This window comes from Manacus vitellinus, unplaced genomic scaffold (assembly GCF_001715985.3).
Source record: "Manacus vitellinus isolate BGI_N305 unplaced genomic scaffold, ASM171598v3 scaffold_1_pilon, whole genome shotgun sequence".
Lineage (NCBI taxonomy): Eukaryota > Metazoa > Chordata > Aves > Passeriformes > Pipridae > Manacus > Manacus vitellinus.
In genome coordinates, this window is record NW_021939396.1 from 24221667 (window position 1) to 24236552 (window position 14886).

The 14886-nt window shown below is 36.1% G+C and overlaps 1 protein-coding gene across 1 annotated transcript in view; it reads right to left on the bottom strand.

The window, feature by feature from the left end:
• The window catches only part of SLC26A7 (solute carrier family 26 member 7), a 69047-nt gene that overhangs the window by 10587 nt on the left and 43574 nt on the right, over window positions 1-14886 (bottom strand). Inside the window, exons 10-13 of the mRNA XM_029959398.1 lie at window positions 14511-14588; window positions 12890-12985; window positions 5734-5840; window positions 3440-3506 (exon numbers count right to left, since the gene is read on the bottom strand). Coding sequence (XP_029815258.1) covers window positions 3440-3506; window positions 5734-5840; window positions 12890-12985; window positions 14511-14588 — 348 coding nt within the window. The remainder of the gene's footprint in view (window positions 1-3439; window positions 3507-5733; window positions 5841-12889; window positions 12986-14510; window positions 14589-14886) is intronic.

Genomic DNA, 14886 nt, shown 5'->3' on the forward strand with positions numbered 1-14886 from the left:
AATAATAGCACTGTTTCAGTTGGTATTATCCCTATATATAAGCAAGACAACACTTGCAGACAGAGAATATATTTTATTAGACAAACACATGTCTTGAAAAAAAGTACATAAGGTTTTGGGGCAAACACTGCAGGTGATTTGGGGAAAGGTGGCAATATTCATCGTAGTCATCTGAAGATAACTTTAGTACAGAGCTATTTCTCCACGAAAAGACTTTGTGGATCCAGAGCAACCTTGAGTGGCACATTTAAAGCTTTACCAGCACGTATCTACAACCAACTGAATAATCTACACAAGAATCATCAGTCAGCCTTGATCCTGTCTCTGCACTTCACTGAATAAGTTACAAACAGCTTACCAGTACCTTGGGTCACACTGTGTACCTCAAAACATAGATGTTACACAACAGAACAATTTTGGAATGACATCAGACAAAGGTCAGAAACCCCAGGCATCAGTGAGGAACATTTTGCACAAAAAACCTACAATTTCTCTCACTCTCGAGGTGTACTCATAAAAAGCCTTAAAGCCAGTAAAAAAATTATTATTTATATATAAATATATTGGATATCAGCAATCACATGATTAAATACTGGTTTTGTAGGAGGTAGAATTAAGTTAATTCTACTGAACTATAAATTTTCCACAGGTTGTGTGACAATGAAAATAAAACCAAAAAATTTGCAAGAGAGTATAGGTCAAAAAGCCTCTCTTTTCCCTAACAAAAGTCATACAAGAAGGTCACACTCAAACAAAAGGAAGTGGAGCTGACATAGACCATTTTTCAAGTAGTTTAAAATTTTTTGGGATTGCATCGAAGATATGCAGTTTTCCCAACAGACTTTCAAGTAAAATGGGAATGAAAATCTTCACCACAAACCACAAAAACTATGTCCTTATTGCAGACTGCTGTTCAGACTTCTGGGAACCAGATGATATCTTGGACACCACGGCAGTGACCATCATACAAAGGAAACATTTCAAAGATCCCAAAGTGAGGCAAAGAACACCAGACTATGTATAGGGACTTTGCGCAATTTACCTACGAATGCAATTGTGGTAAATATCACATCACCAACATACCTCAGTCGGACAACTGGCAAAGCATGGCAGTTGAAATGGCTCAGTTTATATGAAAGACAGCTCTAAAATAAGGGCAAAACAGAGGGCAATATATTTTTGAATGGAGAAATACTCTGACATTCCACGGATTCCCATTAAAAATTATGCTATACACAGCTTGGTGTGGAGACAAGTGGGCACTTCAGTGCCTTAGCAGCACTGGAAAGTAAAAGATGAAAACTGAGGAAAAAGGAAGGCTGATGTGCAAAGATAAAAGCCTGTGATGATCAAGAGGCTAAAAAGCTTCCAAAAGTGCAAGGTGGAAAACTTGAAAGGCTCAAATCATAAGGCCAGATTGAAACGATGGCAGACTTAGGTATACTTTTTTTGTCCAGAATGGGTAAGGTCAAATGTGCCCAATTTGACTCAGTTATTCCAGGCTCTGGTTTGGTTCTTTCTTAGAAAGAATTGTTCTGAGAAAAATGAACTTCTTCTTTGCTGTGTACTTGCTAAGAAAGTGGGAAAATTATTTCAGTGGCCTGTCCCTGCCATCCCTTAGAAGGACACAGGCAATTGCCCAGTGCACTCTGCACAGCACCATCTATGCTTGGGTAAGGGTTCATTTTAAGTGAACACCTCTGATGCAATGTGTTTCACATAAGCTTCTAAATACCCTTTGATTTTTTTCCACATTAAAGTGTCTTTTCTCTTATTGGTGAAATAACCCCTATAAATCCACAGACCTTAATGGCAGGGGAGATCATTAAGCTTGCATATTTTGATGTTTAAAAGTCCTGTTGTTTATGTCTAAGCTGTTATTTACCAGGGAAACTTGGATCAGTGTAACATTCATATATTAAAAATTACCCTAAATGCCTGCTGCAATCCAGTGACTCCAAATTCAATTAAAGGCATTTTTCTAAATCTTAAAAACATTTTCCTTCTTTGTTTTGTGCAATAAGCCCTTGAGCAATTTGCTTCCTTAACAAAATGTTATTTTCCCCAATGTCTGCAGACACTGGTTTGTTATTACTAGGTTACTGGCATTAATCTTAATGATTAAGTTAAAAAAAACAACACAGCTTAAAAAAAGATGTATAGGGGTTTGTACAAAATACTTGAACTGATAAGGAAAAAAACAGGCAAATAAAATTTTGGTTACCCATCTCTGACAAAGTTACTCCAATGTTTTTCTTAAGAATGAAAAGTGATATAATAATTGACAGCGAGCCCAGCCTCAACAACAGTGTTTTTAATTCACAGTTCAGAGTCCTCCCCATTCTTATGTACCTTTCACATTCCAGTGTTGCTCAGCATGCCAAAACCGTAAATGCCTCCGAGCCCCTGAAAGTTCAGATTTTGAGCCCAAGATAGCTCTGATGGAAGACATTTGCCAGAAACAATAAATTCTTTAAAGAAGAGCTTCTTAATGGTGAGGCAATAACTGCTGAGCATGTGGCTTACTGATACATAATACCCTTCATAAACATTAGAAAAGGAAAAAGGACATAGTAGAAACTGTCACTGTGGAGAAGGCAAGATGTCCCAGTGATGGGGCTCTGTGCTGAAAGGACACATGGTTCTACTTCTCTCTTGGCTGCTGACCCACCAGTTCACCTTTGAGGAGGGAGTTCACCTCTCTGGGTCATTACCCTTCTCTTCTTACCATAGGCCTGACCACAAGCAGCTTTGATGATAATTGCAATGAAAATAACCAAAAGAATCTGACTGGTTAGTTTGAGTTTGTAGGAAGCCAAATTTTAAAAGCATGGTCTTTGGAAGAGATTCTTCCATCCGTTTTCATGAGAGGGTACCTTGTTTGAGCATAGGGTGAGGAGATGTGTGAAGCAGTCTGTGACAACTTCACGGTGCTGGCCCTCCTTTCCCAGCTGCACACAGTGCCCTTTGGGACAGTCCAGTCACAAGGGGCTGGTGGCAGAAATGGGATCAGAAAAGAGATTGTGGATATGAGAATACCAAAGGACTTTCAGGAAGTGAGGAAATCTGATAAGAATACAGAGACTGGTATTGTCTGCTCAGATTGCCCTTGCCATTCCTGGCAAGAGATTTCCTTAAACTTAGGAATTAGGAAACTTTTACAAAGAGCAATTCCTTACTTAAAATGACAAATAAACTAAGATAGATCTAAGAGGACTTGCCTAACTTCGCTTTTCAGACCAGCAGCATGATCGTGAAGATATTCCAATTTCTGATGGCCGGCTAGTTTTGTATTTACTATATCATATGGGCTTTAGATTTCAAGTGGTCATATCATAAAAATGTTCCCTTGACTCCCTGATTACAATCTGATAGCCAACTAGAGAAAATAAACAAATCAGTGAAACACACACACACAAGTTAAAAAAAAATAACTTACATAGTTATCTTCTGCTTTGTATTTATATTCCACTTCTTTCACATTTTTCAAATTCAGCGTCTTTGCTCTGTAATCAATACACAGAGAAAATCTGTAAGGCAAATCCTTAGTAGTCTTGAACAGAGACAGGAAGAGATACATGCCAAACTGCAGCAGAGAGGTTTGAAGTAGGGACAATGCAATCTGTCTATATTTTTGTGCATATAGAGCTTATCTTTTCTGATAATCTAGTTAAAGAGTAAAAACTCATTTTAGAATTATGATATATCACTTTGAAAATATGAATAATGAAAGTCTCTGGTGAATAAAATCTCAATTTTCATTTTCATTTTCTTAATTTTAATTTTCATTACTGTTCTGTAGCTGGCCAGAGAGCTATTCTCAAACCAAAGTAGCTCATATATAATCTATAGCATCAACAGTAAAGAGATTTAATTAACATTTTTTACCTGCAAAATCATAACATAAGGAAAGGGGAAATAAATTTGTTGAATAGCTGCGGGTCATGAAAAATAAAGACTTTTATTTGTCATTAAAATTGACACATTTTTGTATGATGAAGAAGAACACTGCACTCTAGCTATCAAAATGGGGAACTTAACAGGAAAGGGCCAGTATCCCTGTGCTGTCTACCCAGTCTGTGAAAAGAGAAAGTTGCCTTGGAAAGGCAGCTCAGTGTAGGTGAGTGTAGGTGTACGTTGTAGTTTGACCTTAGTGTAGGTTGACCTTCTTCTTCAGTGCAGCATTTGCAGGAACACAATTTACTGAAGAAGACTATCAAATTAGCTGTTATCTGAGCTCTGTGCCTAAAGCTAGGCAATGGAAATAATCCCAGAATACAAACATTTAATAGATGCGTCAGTGTGAAAGAGTATTTGCAGGTATTGAGGCTGGCTAAATGAGCCTTGCAAAAGTCAGCTGTTCTCTCATCTTTGCATAAATTAGGCTGTAGCTGCTGCTGGTTTTAATTTACATTCTGATACGTGACATGTATCACATCCAATACTCTGGCATCTGAACAGAAACTTCTCAATAAATAATCTAAGATATTTTACTTGCTTCACTTCTGCTAATGCTTTTGCTCATGACTGCATGTCTTACTACATATTGTCTCGCTAACCACATCTGCACAGTACAGATTTTAAGGCTGCTACCTTGTTCAGTGCCTTTAGATGGTGTGAACAATCACATTCAGCTTGACTGAAGAACACAGAAATCACTGGGAAGAGTGCAGGTTCAGACTGAGGTCTCTGTTAGATCAGGCAACAGAGGATCATGCTCTTTTGTGTTAGATGTCCCTCCCTTTCTGCTGTTGGAGAACCTCAAACATTCAGGTCCAGGGTAAAAACATGAAAACTTGCATTTTGCTTTACTAGCAGAATTTACCAAAATTTTAGCTTGCTGAATAGCAGAAGTTTACCACAAAGGTACTGATTGATTCAAGCAGAGATCATCTTCCATAATTTTTAACTGCCTTGCAATTTTGAACTATTTTCATGCTGGTTCTGCAACTTATTCCAAGAGAACAGAGCTGTGCACAAATGGCTAACACCATTAACTTTAACAAGCATTTAATCAAGCTGTCTATATTATGCTTAATTTCAGTGGGATTCAATGTTCATGCAAACAACTGCATGCAAGCAGCAAGTCGTTTCCAGGTCTGGTGATCTGTGAATTAGTTCTGTAGCACAAATCAATCATGAACCTCAGCTGATATATTCTCTTTACTGATGATACAAAGTAGCAACTGTAATATATAAGAACTTCTGATTACTCTAGTTTATTTGTTCTGGCTTTTCTAATTCATAAACAGAACAGATACTTTTTATTAGATATTAGAATAGTTGTGCAATTATGTTTCATTAATCTATATTAGCAGTGCAAATGTCAACCACCAACTCCTATGCAACATAGTACCTAGGAGTTTATAAAGGTGCTTAGAGTTCCTAAGGCTTGCCATTGTTTCTCATTAAGGACCAAATAAATATCTAATGGAAAAAAATTATATTATTAATCTTTCTATTGATTTTTTCTACCTTCACATAATGAATCATACAGATGTGTAATAATAAGAGAAATCACAAAATATGCCATTTCATAAAATGTTGTAGAGATCCTTAGTCTATGGTAAACGCATGGGTGTGACTTTTCCTTTTGACTTGTCTTATCTTGTAATTTTCTGCAACTAAAATACTGAATTCAGTATACCGTATGTCCATCCTGACTGTGAATCAATAGGCAGAAAGAAAACATAATGGTGTGCTAGTAGAACATTCCAATAAATTGATTCTTACCTGGGAAAGCGGAAAATCACAATTACTATAGTGCAGACAATGCCATACAACAGTCCCACGTTGGCAGCAAAGCATATTGTAAACACGTAGGTACTAACCCATATGCTCTTGAAGGAGGGAAGAAAAAGAAGTGATTAGTTTTAAATTTCATAGCAATGTGCATTTTATGAATGAGAAAAAAGACTTTTAAAACTAAGATAGTTTCTCAGATGTGAACATTTGGATCTTTGAACTGGTAAATACTGAAGACTGAATTAGCAATTAAAGTAATGCCTCCCCACGGGAGACCAAGTGCAACATGGCACTACTGATCACAGAGATTCCTTCCGGAGTTACTTAAAATAGCATATGTACTTGTGCTAACAGCATAAACAGACTGAACTGTAGTTTTGTAAAACCTGTATTTTATACCTCACGTTGCAAGTTCTGCCACTTTCTTGACTGCACAGATTTTAAATCCTCCTTTCCTTTCACACAATGAGAATGTACCCTAATGAGGTCACATACAGAGAGCTCTTCTCCCACTAATGTGGGAATTATAATTTGCAAGGAGGCTGATTAAAAGTGGTGCTTATCAGAGTAAAGCTGACTAAAACAATTCTATAACAAAAATTACTGGGGAATGAATTCCTTCCCAGAGAAATGGTGAGATTTCATATTACTTCCCCACCTTTCAGTATTTGATTACTAAAATTTTGGATTCATCTTAAATTAAAATTAAAAAAAATATACAAAAGCATATCTGAAACTAAAGTAACTTTGAAAAGAAATTTAAAATATTTAAAAAAAAAACTTAAAAAAATTAACATTTCATTTATTAAAATTATTCTCTTACCAGAAATGTTCATTTTTATTTCCATACTACAATGATGTGTATAGCTGAGAGATACCCATATTTTACAATTAAAAGAAGAAAAGTACAAATTACTCGATTTCTTATACCAACCTAATTGGTACAATAAAGCACAAATTTCTTTCCCTGGGGGAACCTTAAGCAAAGACTGCCACCTAATCTTTATATAAAAGGTGTTAAAGAAGAATGGAAATTATTTTCACTCCTCTCAATATCCCGATCCCCACAGGTGCCCCTTTCAACAATTACTTCTTGTAGTGCTTCTTGTTCATGTTTGCAGAATAACAGATCACATTACAATGAAACGATCAATGTTAAGATTATCCTTTCTGATGCTTTTACTTAACTCATGAAAGCCAGAGACAATAGAACACTTTCAGCCTAACCACAGGAATTTTGCTTGAGCAGATTTCAGAACTGTTATTTTATGAATTATAAAATGTAAGTCATACTGTACTAATTTGTGCTTCACAGAGGACAGTGTTACATGATTCTATAAAGAAACCTTTCCCTCCCTCAACTTCAAGATTCCTAATTTCTGCAAAAGGTTTTGCAATCTCTTCAACGGCACAGCTGCTAGATAAAGAGGCAGTTCATTGAGACTGTCCTCAATCAGCAGCTGTATTTTAACATGATATCTTATACAAATTGTTGTGTGTATATTTGCAAAAATACCTTTATGAGCAACAGATATGAGTTTTAATTAACCAGTAAGAAAGTAATGCTAGGATTTACAAAGCCAATGTTTATATTTAAAGGAGCTCACTGGACATGAAAGGGCTAACAAAAATACCACAAACCTGAAGTTCAGGTGGGATCAAGAATTAGCCTATCCTGATAAGGCTGAACCTTTGACAACACCTGAATCCACTGCAGTGCAATTCACTTCAGCTGCAGACCTGAGCCTCATCACATCTAACTAAATCACTGCTGCTAGAGCTGCAAAATTCTTACATCTCAGAAGAAAACATGAAAACCCAATACAAAGTCTGCATAGGAAAAATAAAACCCAAAAATATTTAAGTACTGCTGAGTACTGAATAAGCTAGCTGAGTGCCTCTCTAGCAGCCTAGTATCTTACATCTTAACTGTAATCAGAGACTGCCATTGATGTAGAGGTTGAGCCAAAACAATTATATTCTCATTAGTCAATCACCCTTTCAGTGCTTTGTACTGGCCTGGAGTCAGTGCTTCTTTAGTTAGTGTAGCATCAAACTTGTAGAAAGAAGTTATGTTGATCTGATAGACTTTTTTTATGGGCTATTGCAAGGTTCATCAAAGAAGTCATAAAAATATTAAAGTTTTCTTTGGCAACTTACTTCAAGATGATTAGTGCATAGTCCAGGACAGATAGAACCTAATCACTCTTCAAATCTTAGCAACAATGTGTTACAGACATGTTATTCTCAAAAGTCAAAACAAAATCCACCTTCAAAGTATCTTTGTACTGTACTAATTTAAAGAAAAATTCTAAAGAGGGAGTAAAGAAACAAGCAGAAGTAATGGACTTATGTTGACTCCTGTACATATGAGAAAGTATCAGAAGCATTGAGAGGTGCAGTGACTGTGTATATAGCAGCTGCCCCCATCTAGACTTTTCCATTTCATAGGATCTAATCACCCACCGTTGAGGAGCATCTGAAATGGGAACTTGGTAGGAAAAAAGCATGTAAATAAGTTGTAGAACATTTTCTGAACCTAGGGCTAAACTATGCAATGCTAAGGTATGGTGAAATAAATGTTTCTCTACCACTTTGAAACCAGATTATAAACTTCCCTTTTTCATTGCAAACTGAGACAATCAGCTATTGCCTGAATGGGTAGAATCCCTCTCACTTGGCATTAACTGTTGGCAGCTCAGTTGTCTAGTTTCCTAGCAAAACTAATGCAGATTTGGTTATCACAGTGAGGAGAATTTAGGATGCAGTTTGCTTAACTCCTACCTGATTATGCTGTTGCTTACTTGAGGAAGAGATGAGTCATACCCTAACATGACTCGGCTGACCAATTCTGTACTATCTGAATGTGAGGCTGTGATGACTTGCTCAAAGAGAGAGGCCCATGTTGCCATCATCATCATGTAGCCAAAAGAAGAATCCCATTAAAGTCCTACTCATTCAGGAAGAGTCTCAGCAGGGAAGATGCTGGAGTCCTGGAGGAAGCTCTGGCTCTAAGGAGGCTGAGTGACATGACCCTGCTCCCACATCCTTCTGCAGACAAATGATTGATACTGGCATTCATCCCCAGCACACCCTTCACCAAAACTTATGATTCAAGGGCTGAAGTGAAAACCACCAGACATAGAGCAGAAACTGCTTAATGCACTTAGCGACATGGTTTAGTGGTAGACTTGGCAATGCTGGGTTAATGGTTGGACTAGATGGTCTATAAAGGTCTTTTCCAACCTAAATGATCCTCTGATAATAAAGTGGTATGGTAGTCCTTTAATATAATTTTTCACAAGTATTCCATACACAATGGTTAAGACAGTATTTTTTTTCAAACAGCCCTGGAGACAGAAGAACTGATACAAATATTACTCTTTAAAAATTATTTATGTGGCAAGCACACTTTCAATGGATTAAGCATTTGCAAATTCCTTGCCACCCCACTGAGATCAACTACAGCACAAGTAATATAATTCAGAGTAGCATATTCACTAATGCAGGAAAAAGAGAAAATCTCCCTAGGATGTCATAAGCTAAAAGCATGGATGGAAAATTATTCTCACAGAAGAGATGGTTTCCTACCTTGCAGAAAATTGTTTATATAGCAAAGTCCTCAGAGCTCTTAGAGCACTCTCATGTATCAGGACCCATGTGTGACAAATCTAAAAGGCCATCTTCCTCCTGAGGATAATAAGTTAAGAAGTTCTAAAAAAACCAAGAAATTACACTAATGAACTCCAAAATTTCCAGAAAGACCCTCCCTGGGCTCTCTTCTCTAAACATTTTGACAAAATATATTGAAAGAGGGTCGATCCATGTCTCAGAAACCAACACTGGCAAGATCTTGGAGGATACTTGTCAAAAATGAGACCCTCCTTGTTGGATCTACTTTAATTTCTGAATTAGTAGCATTCTTTACATCCTTAAATATTATTAAATGTGCATGTACTTACAATTCATGTATCAATAACTGCCTCTCACATCACAACACCTTGCAGGGAATGTGTAATTTTTACCATAAATTCTTGCCATTCTTCCTGCTTTATGAATCATGAAGTCAATCATGAAGCTGGCTTTGTCTCAACTGTGGTCATTTTGTGGTCAAGTCATATGTGCAACCTTAAAACAGTTTTTTCTCTTTAAATGCCAGAGTATTTCTACGTAGAATTCCCCAGATCCATGCTATATAATTAACTAATAAAAATAATCCTTATTCTATTATCATTTTTCACTTAGAGCATCACCTTCTGAAATACTTTTTCCCCATCCTTGGTCACTTTCAAGTCCAATTATTAACAGCAAAGAAAATATTGTTCTTCAACAGTCCATTTCCAGGCAGTACTTTTTGCCTAGCTTAAAAGGCAGCCTATCTGGGATGCTGAGCCTTAAAATCAAGAGTTAACAAGAACTTTATTGGCCTTTTTATTGATTCTAGCAAAGTGCACTGTCAAGCTGGAGAATAAAAAGGCAAGTTAGTCAAGTTGGCCCAGATTAGAATTTAGGCTTGCAGGACGGATATGGAAATCAACTTTTGATCTCAGGACCTGAGAAGTGAGATATACTCACAGACAAATATCAGATCAGCTTCCTGATAGTTCCCCAAAAAAAGAGGAAAAAAAATCAGGACAAATCACTCCCAGTGCAATAGTGGAATTGTTAATCTGCGATTGTTGAAGTCATCCAACCAAGAAGGTGTAGGGACTGACAGAAGACCTTAACTGAAGTGATGCCTCAGAGCTTTTTAAGGCAAGAGAAGCAAGAGACATTTGAAGTTCAGATGGACGCTGTGAATGGCAGGAAAGAGATCTCTGGAATAAGGACAGTGGGGTACTATCTGGAAAGCAATTGAATGTGATTTGAGAGGCAGGTTGTTAAACAGGACATCCCTGAGAGTTGATAAAAAACAAGTCAAAAGAAAACTGAAACAAATTTATGCAATAATATTTGGTATTGGCTACTAAAGGCTGTCAGCCTAGCTGCTTATTTGAACTCAGCTGATCCTAAACACTAAATCTGAAAGGAAAAGCCATCCATAGCTAAAAGAAGAAATTTCATAGAAACACAGAATATCCTGTGATGGAAGGAATGAATGAAGATCCTCAAGTCCAGCTCCTGAACAGTACCTTTCTAGCTGAACCTTTAATATTTAAAAGAATTATGTTTATAAAGAACCAATCAACAAGAAAATGTTATTCATCCCATTTGTGTTCAATGAGAAGCTTAAGGAAGTGTGAAGAAAAAAGGTAACAAACACCATAATATTCTGTTTCCATGCACTATCATTTGCCAGACTTATAAGCAAAACAAACCTGACTTCAATGCTACATGACACACACCCTTCAAAGAATCAGTTCCAGAAAGGACAACTGCTAATTATTTCCAAATATTTTGTTAGAGTTTCTATCTTCAAAACACTTTGGATAACCTGGGTGATTGAATAATTCATTTCCAGTGTTCTGTCAATTGCTGCAGTGAATATTTTCAGGCCGAAATAACACCAGTGTAGTTACACAAATCACTGGGCTTGGTGGGGCTCCTCAGAGCAGGCAGCAATGCAAGATCAATGTTTATAGCCTTACTTTAAACTATTCTATTTAAACCAAGATGATTTACCCTGTCAAGCTAAGGACTGATGGTGCAACTACTTGAATGTAAATCATTGTTCAAGTATGTTCAGTCAAAAAGATGAACCCAGCAAACTCCCGCTTTCTATAATCTCTCTTAGAAATGATAGACATCAGAGAGGTAATAACTAACTACTCACTCAGCCTTTTCTGCCAAAACTAGAAAAGCAAAAATCAATCAGGCAAGTCTAACTGTGAAGATGCATCAAATCTAGTGACATTGCAGAATATCCTGCTGGAAAACTGAACTACTTATTGTCTCAGTGCACTGATAGAGAAGATATATCTCTCTCCCGTAACTACCAATTTTCTTAAGTCCAGTGTAGCCAAAATAATTCTTGATCCACATCATCCACCATTTCTGTCGTTGGCAATATGTGTTAAACTGAAGATCAAATACAGTACAAGTGATAGAAAATATTTTCAGAATTTTACTGCTTGAGGAGCATAAGATTGCATGAAAGATAAAGCTTTTCTTCTGGCTGATACAAAAAAACCCCACCAAAACCAACAAACCAAACAAAAACCGAAAACCTCTAAAACATTTGTGACTAAATGTGAAAAAACTCACATAACCAAACTTGATGTTGTTCAGACAGATCTATTTCCCATACTTAAATCCAGTTCCCCATTAAAAAAAACATTTTACTCAGTCTAAATGATTAGTCAGACTTAACCATTACTGCTGTAAAGTCACCAGTGAGTTCATCAAAGCCCAATATTAACTCCAGTAAACTGTATCTTCCACCACAATATTGTCAAAATATCTTTCTGAATATTAGTTACCTTAAATATATGGGATGTCAGTATATATGTACCTATGAAAGTGCCTAGAAGTTTTGGTTCCACTAACTGGCCAATACATTCAAAAACTCCCACAGAAGAGAAATCCAGGACTTTTCTCACACATAGATTTGTCTTTACTACTCACTAGGAATTTTGTGCAAATTCTGTCAGACTATTCAGACTTTGTATTAAACTAGATTTCTGATGTATTCTTCCCCTCATAGTGCAGAATCTTTCGTTATGATTGAACAATAGATATTCTGTTTGCAAAATCTGAAAGAGTTAAGGCAATTTACCTACAACAACACCTCAACACGTATCTTTCTGTGTCCCCAGTGTTTCCAGTTCTGTTTTTTCCTGTATGGTCATTCCATGTCCCCAGAGGACAAAGATACCCAAATCTCTCCAATAATACTGCAATAGCAACAGCTTATGTCAACCAGATAGAGAAGCCATAAAAATTAAACACATATTTGCACACATTAACCTGATTGGTCTGTATACACATTGCTAGCATTAAATTAGGTTTGATCATTTATCATTTGCTAAAATGCCATTTTTTAATACAACTGATATTAGAGATGCTGTTATTCTGAGCCAATAGTACACAAAAATACTAATGGCTTGCACTTATATCTTCTAGGGTCACAGAACTATTAAAGTTTATTTATTAGGTATTTGTTAAAAAGTCTCAGGAAAACCTCCTTAGATTAAGTTTGACTTACCCAGTCTATTTTATCCACATTCCAATATTTTTTTAAGTCACAGAACTGCATTAGCATCCCTTTCAAGCCCACAACAATAATGCTTGCTAAGACACACTGCAAAGACATAAAAACAAAAGAATTGCAGAACTGTAAGTGAAAACAAATGCTCTTTCTTTTATTTAGCAGTCAATGTTATAATGAAATTATAAAATAAATGGTTAGTGTTTCAAAAACGGGATAAGTACAGGTGTCCTTGTGACATAAACACTAAGAGCGTCACCCCTGTTTCGTTGGGGTTTTTTGTTTGTTTGTTTGTTTGTTTTGTGAATGCAATCTATGGGCCACCTCATCACGAGAAAAATTACAGAAATTTCAGGACTACCCAAGGCTCTCCATGTGTCACCAGACCAGCTACATTCTCCCATAGTCTGAAGTACTCACAAGCAAATCAACATTCTACTTCTACACAGTGAAGAATTTTAATTCCTCTTCTTCACTTCCTCTCCTTCCCCTAGCGAAGGCCTCTAGGGCAAAAGCCCATTAATTTTGAAGCAAACAGAATAATTTGTTGTTCTCTGATTCAAAAAAGAGGAGGATATGGATGATGGATGATCTATAACCAAAAAGAATGGAGTACAAACCAATGAACTTGCAGTGGGTAGGTGGGGAGGGCTGAAAAAACATATTAGAAGAGAAATAAAATATCAAGAAAGCAACAATCAAAAAGTATATTTTAAATATGGGAAAAAATGCCTACAGGAAACCAGTCAAAATTTACATATAATCCATTTTAAAAAATTAAAGTAGGAAAGTAGGAAAGTAAAAAAGAAAAAAAGTAAGAAAGTAAAAAAAGGACATACTGTACATCCCTCTTCAAGTGTCCTTACTTTGCATGCTTAAAATAAGCTATAAAAGGATCTGTTTGAAAAGTGAGAACTTTCATGACACCATGTAAACAATAGCATAAAGTAAATTTAAAACATAGTTGAGCTAAAACTTCATGTAGAAACATGGCAAAATTGTGGACAGTTTTGGAGCTGTATTTTGCAGCTTTGACATGGTTCTAGTTAAAATTAACCATTAATTTGTAATACCAAAAGACAAATATAGCTTATGTGAAAAGATGCCACACTGTTTTATAGTCTTAACATAGAAGATGTATCCCATGACAGAGATATAAGAATACTTCACAATCTTTCTATAATTAAGCTTAGATCACTATCTAAAATAATTTGTGTCAAATTTATTTGAAGAGCAAAGTCATGTATCATATGCATACCTGGAGAAATATTAAAAATCTTTATTAATTTCTAGCACATTTTGTCAATTTACAAATCCACAGCAACTTGGCTGTATGTTTTTCATAAATTACAGGCCAAAAGTAAGTAGAAAAGAAATGCACTTTTTTTTATTTACTTATGTGATAGCCTATATATGCAACTATATATGTGTAAAATCTATTATGTCTTATGTTGTCACGTCTGTATTTTATGATTTGGAGACTTACTGTACCCTTACTATCCTTTCCCCCAATGACATTAAATAGAGCTGTTTTAGAGGTAGCACTGCCTTTCCCTGAAAAAAATTTTCATTAGAAAGTGTTTAACATCTTAATCTTTAAAAAAGATAAGTACCGTACCATAGGAAGCCAGTACAGCAGAGGTCCAATTGCATAGATCACCACAAGAATTAGTACACAAGAGATAAGGCAAGCCATCTAAAACAATAAACAAGAAATGAAGATCATCAGTCTAACAACTACCAAAAAAAATTGTGAAAAGGATTAATTATAAAATTTTGTAGATAAAGTCAAGGATCAGATGCTGAAGATGTTAGCTCTTAACATATCTGTGAATTGCAGATGCATATAATTTCAGTTTTAATCTCTGGTGATTACCTTCAACCAACTACAGTGAAAACACAGTGAGAAATCTCGACATCTGTGCTTGACCCTGCTACCAGCACACAGACACAGAGCAGAGCATCACTTATGCACTTGGTTATTAAATGGAGCA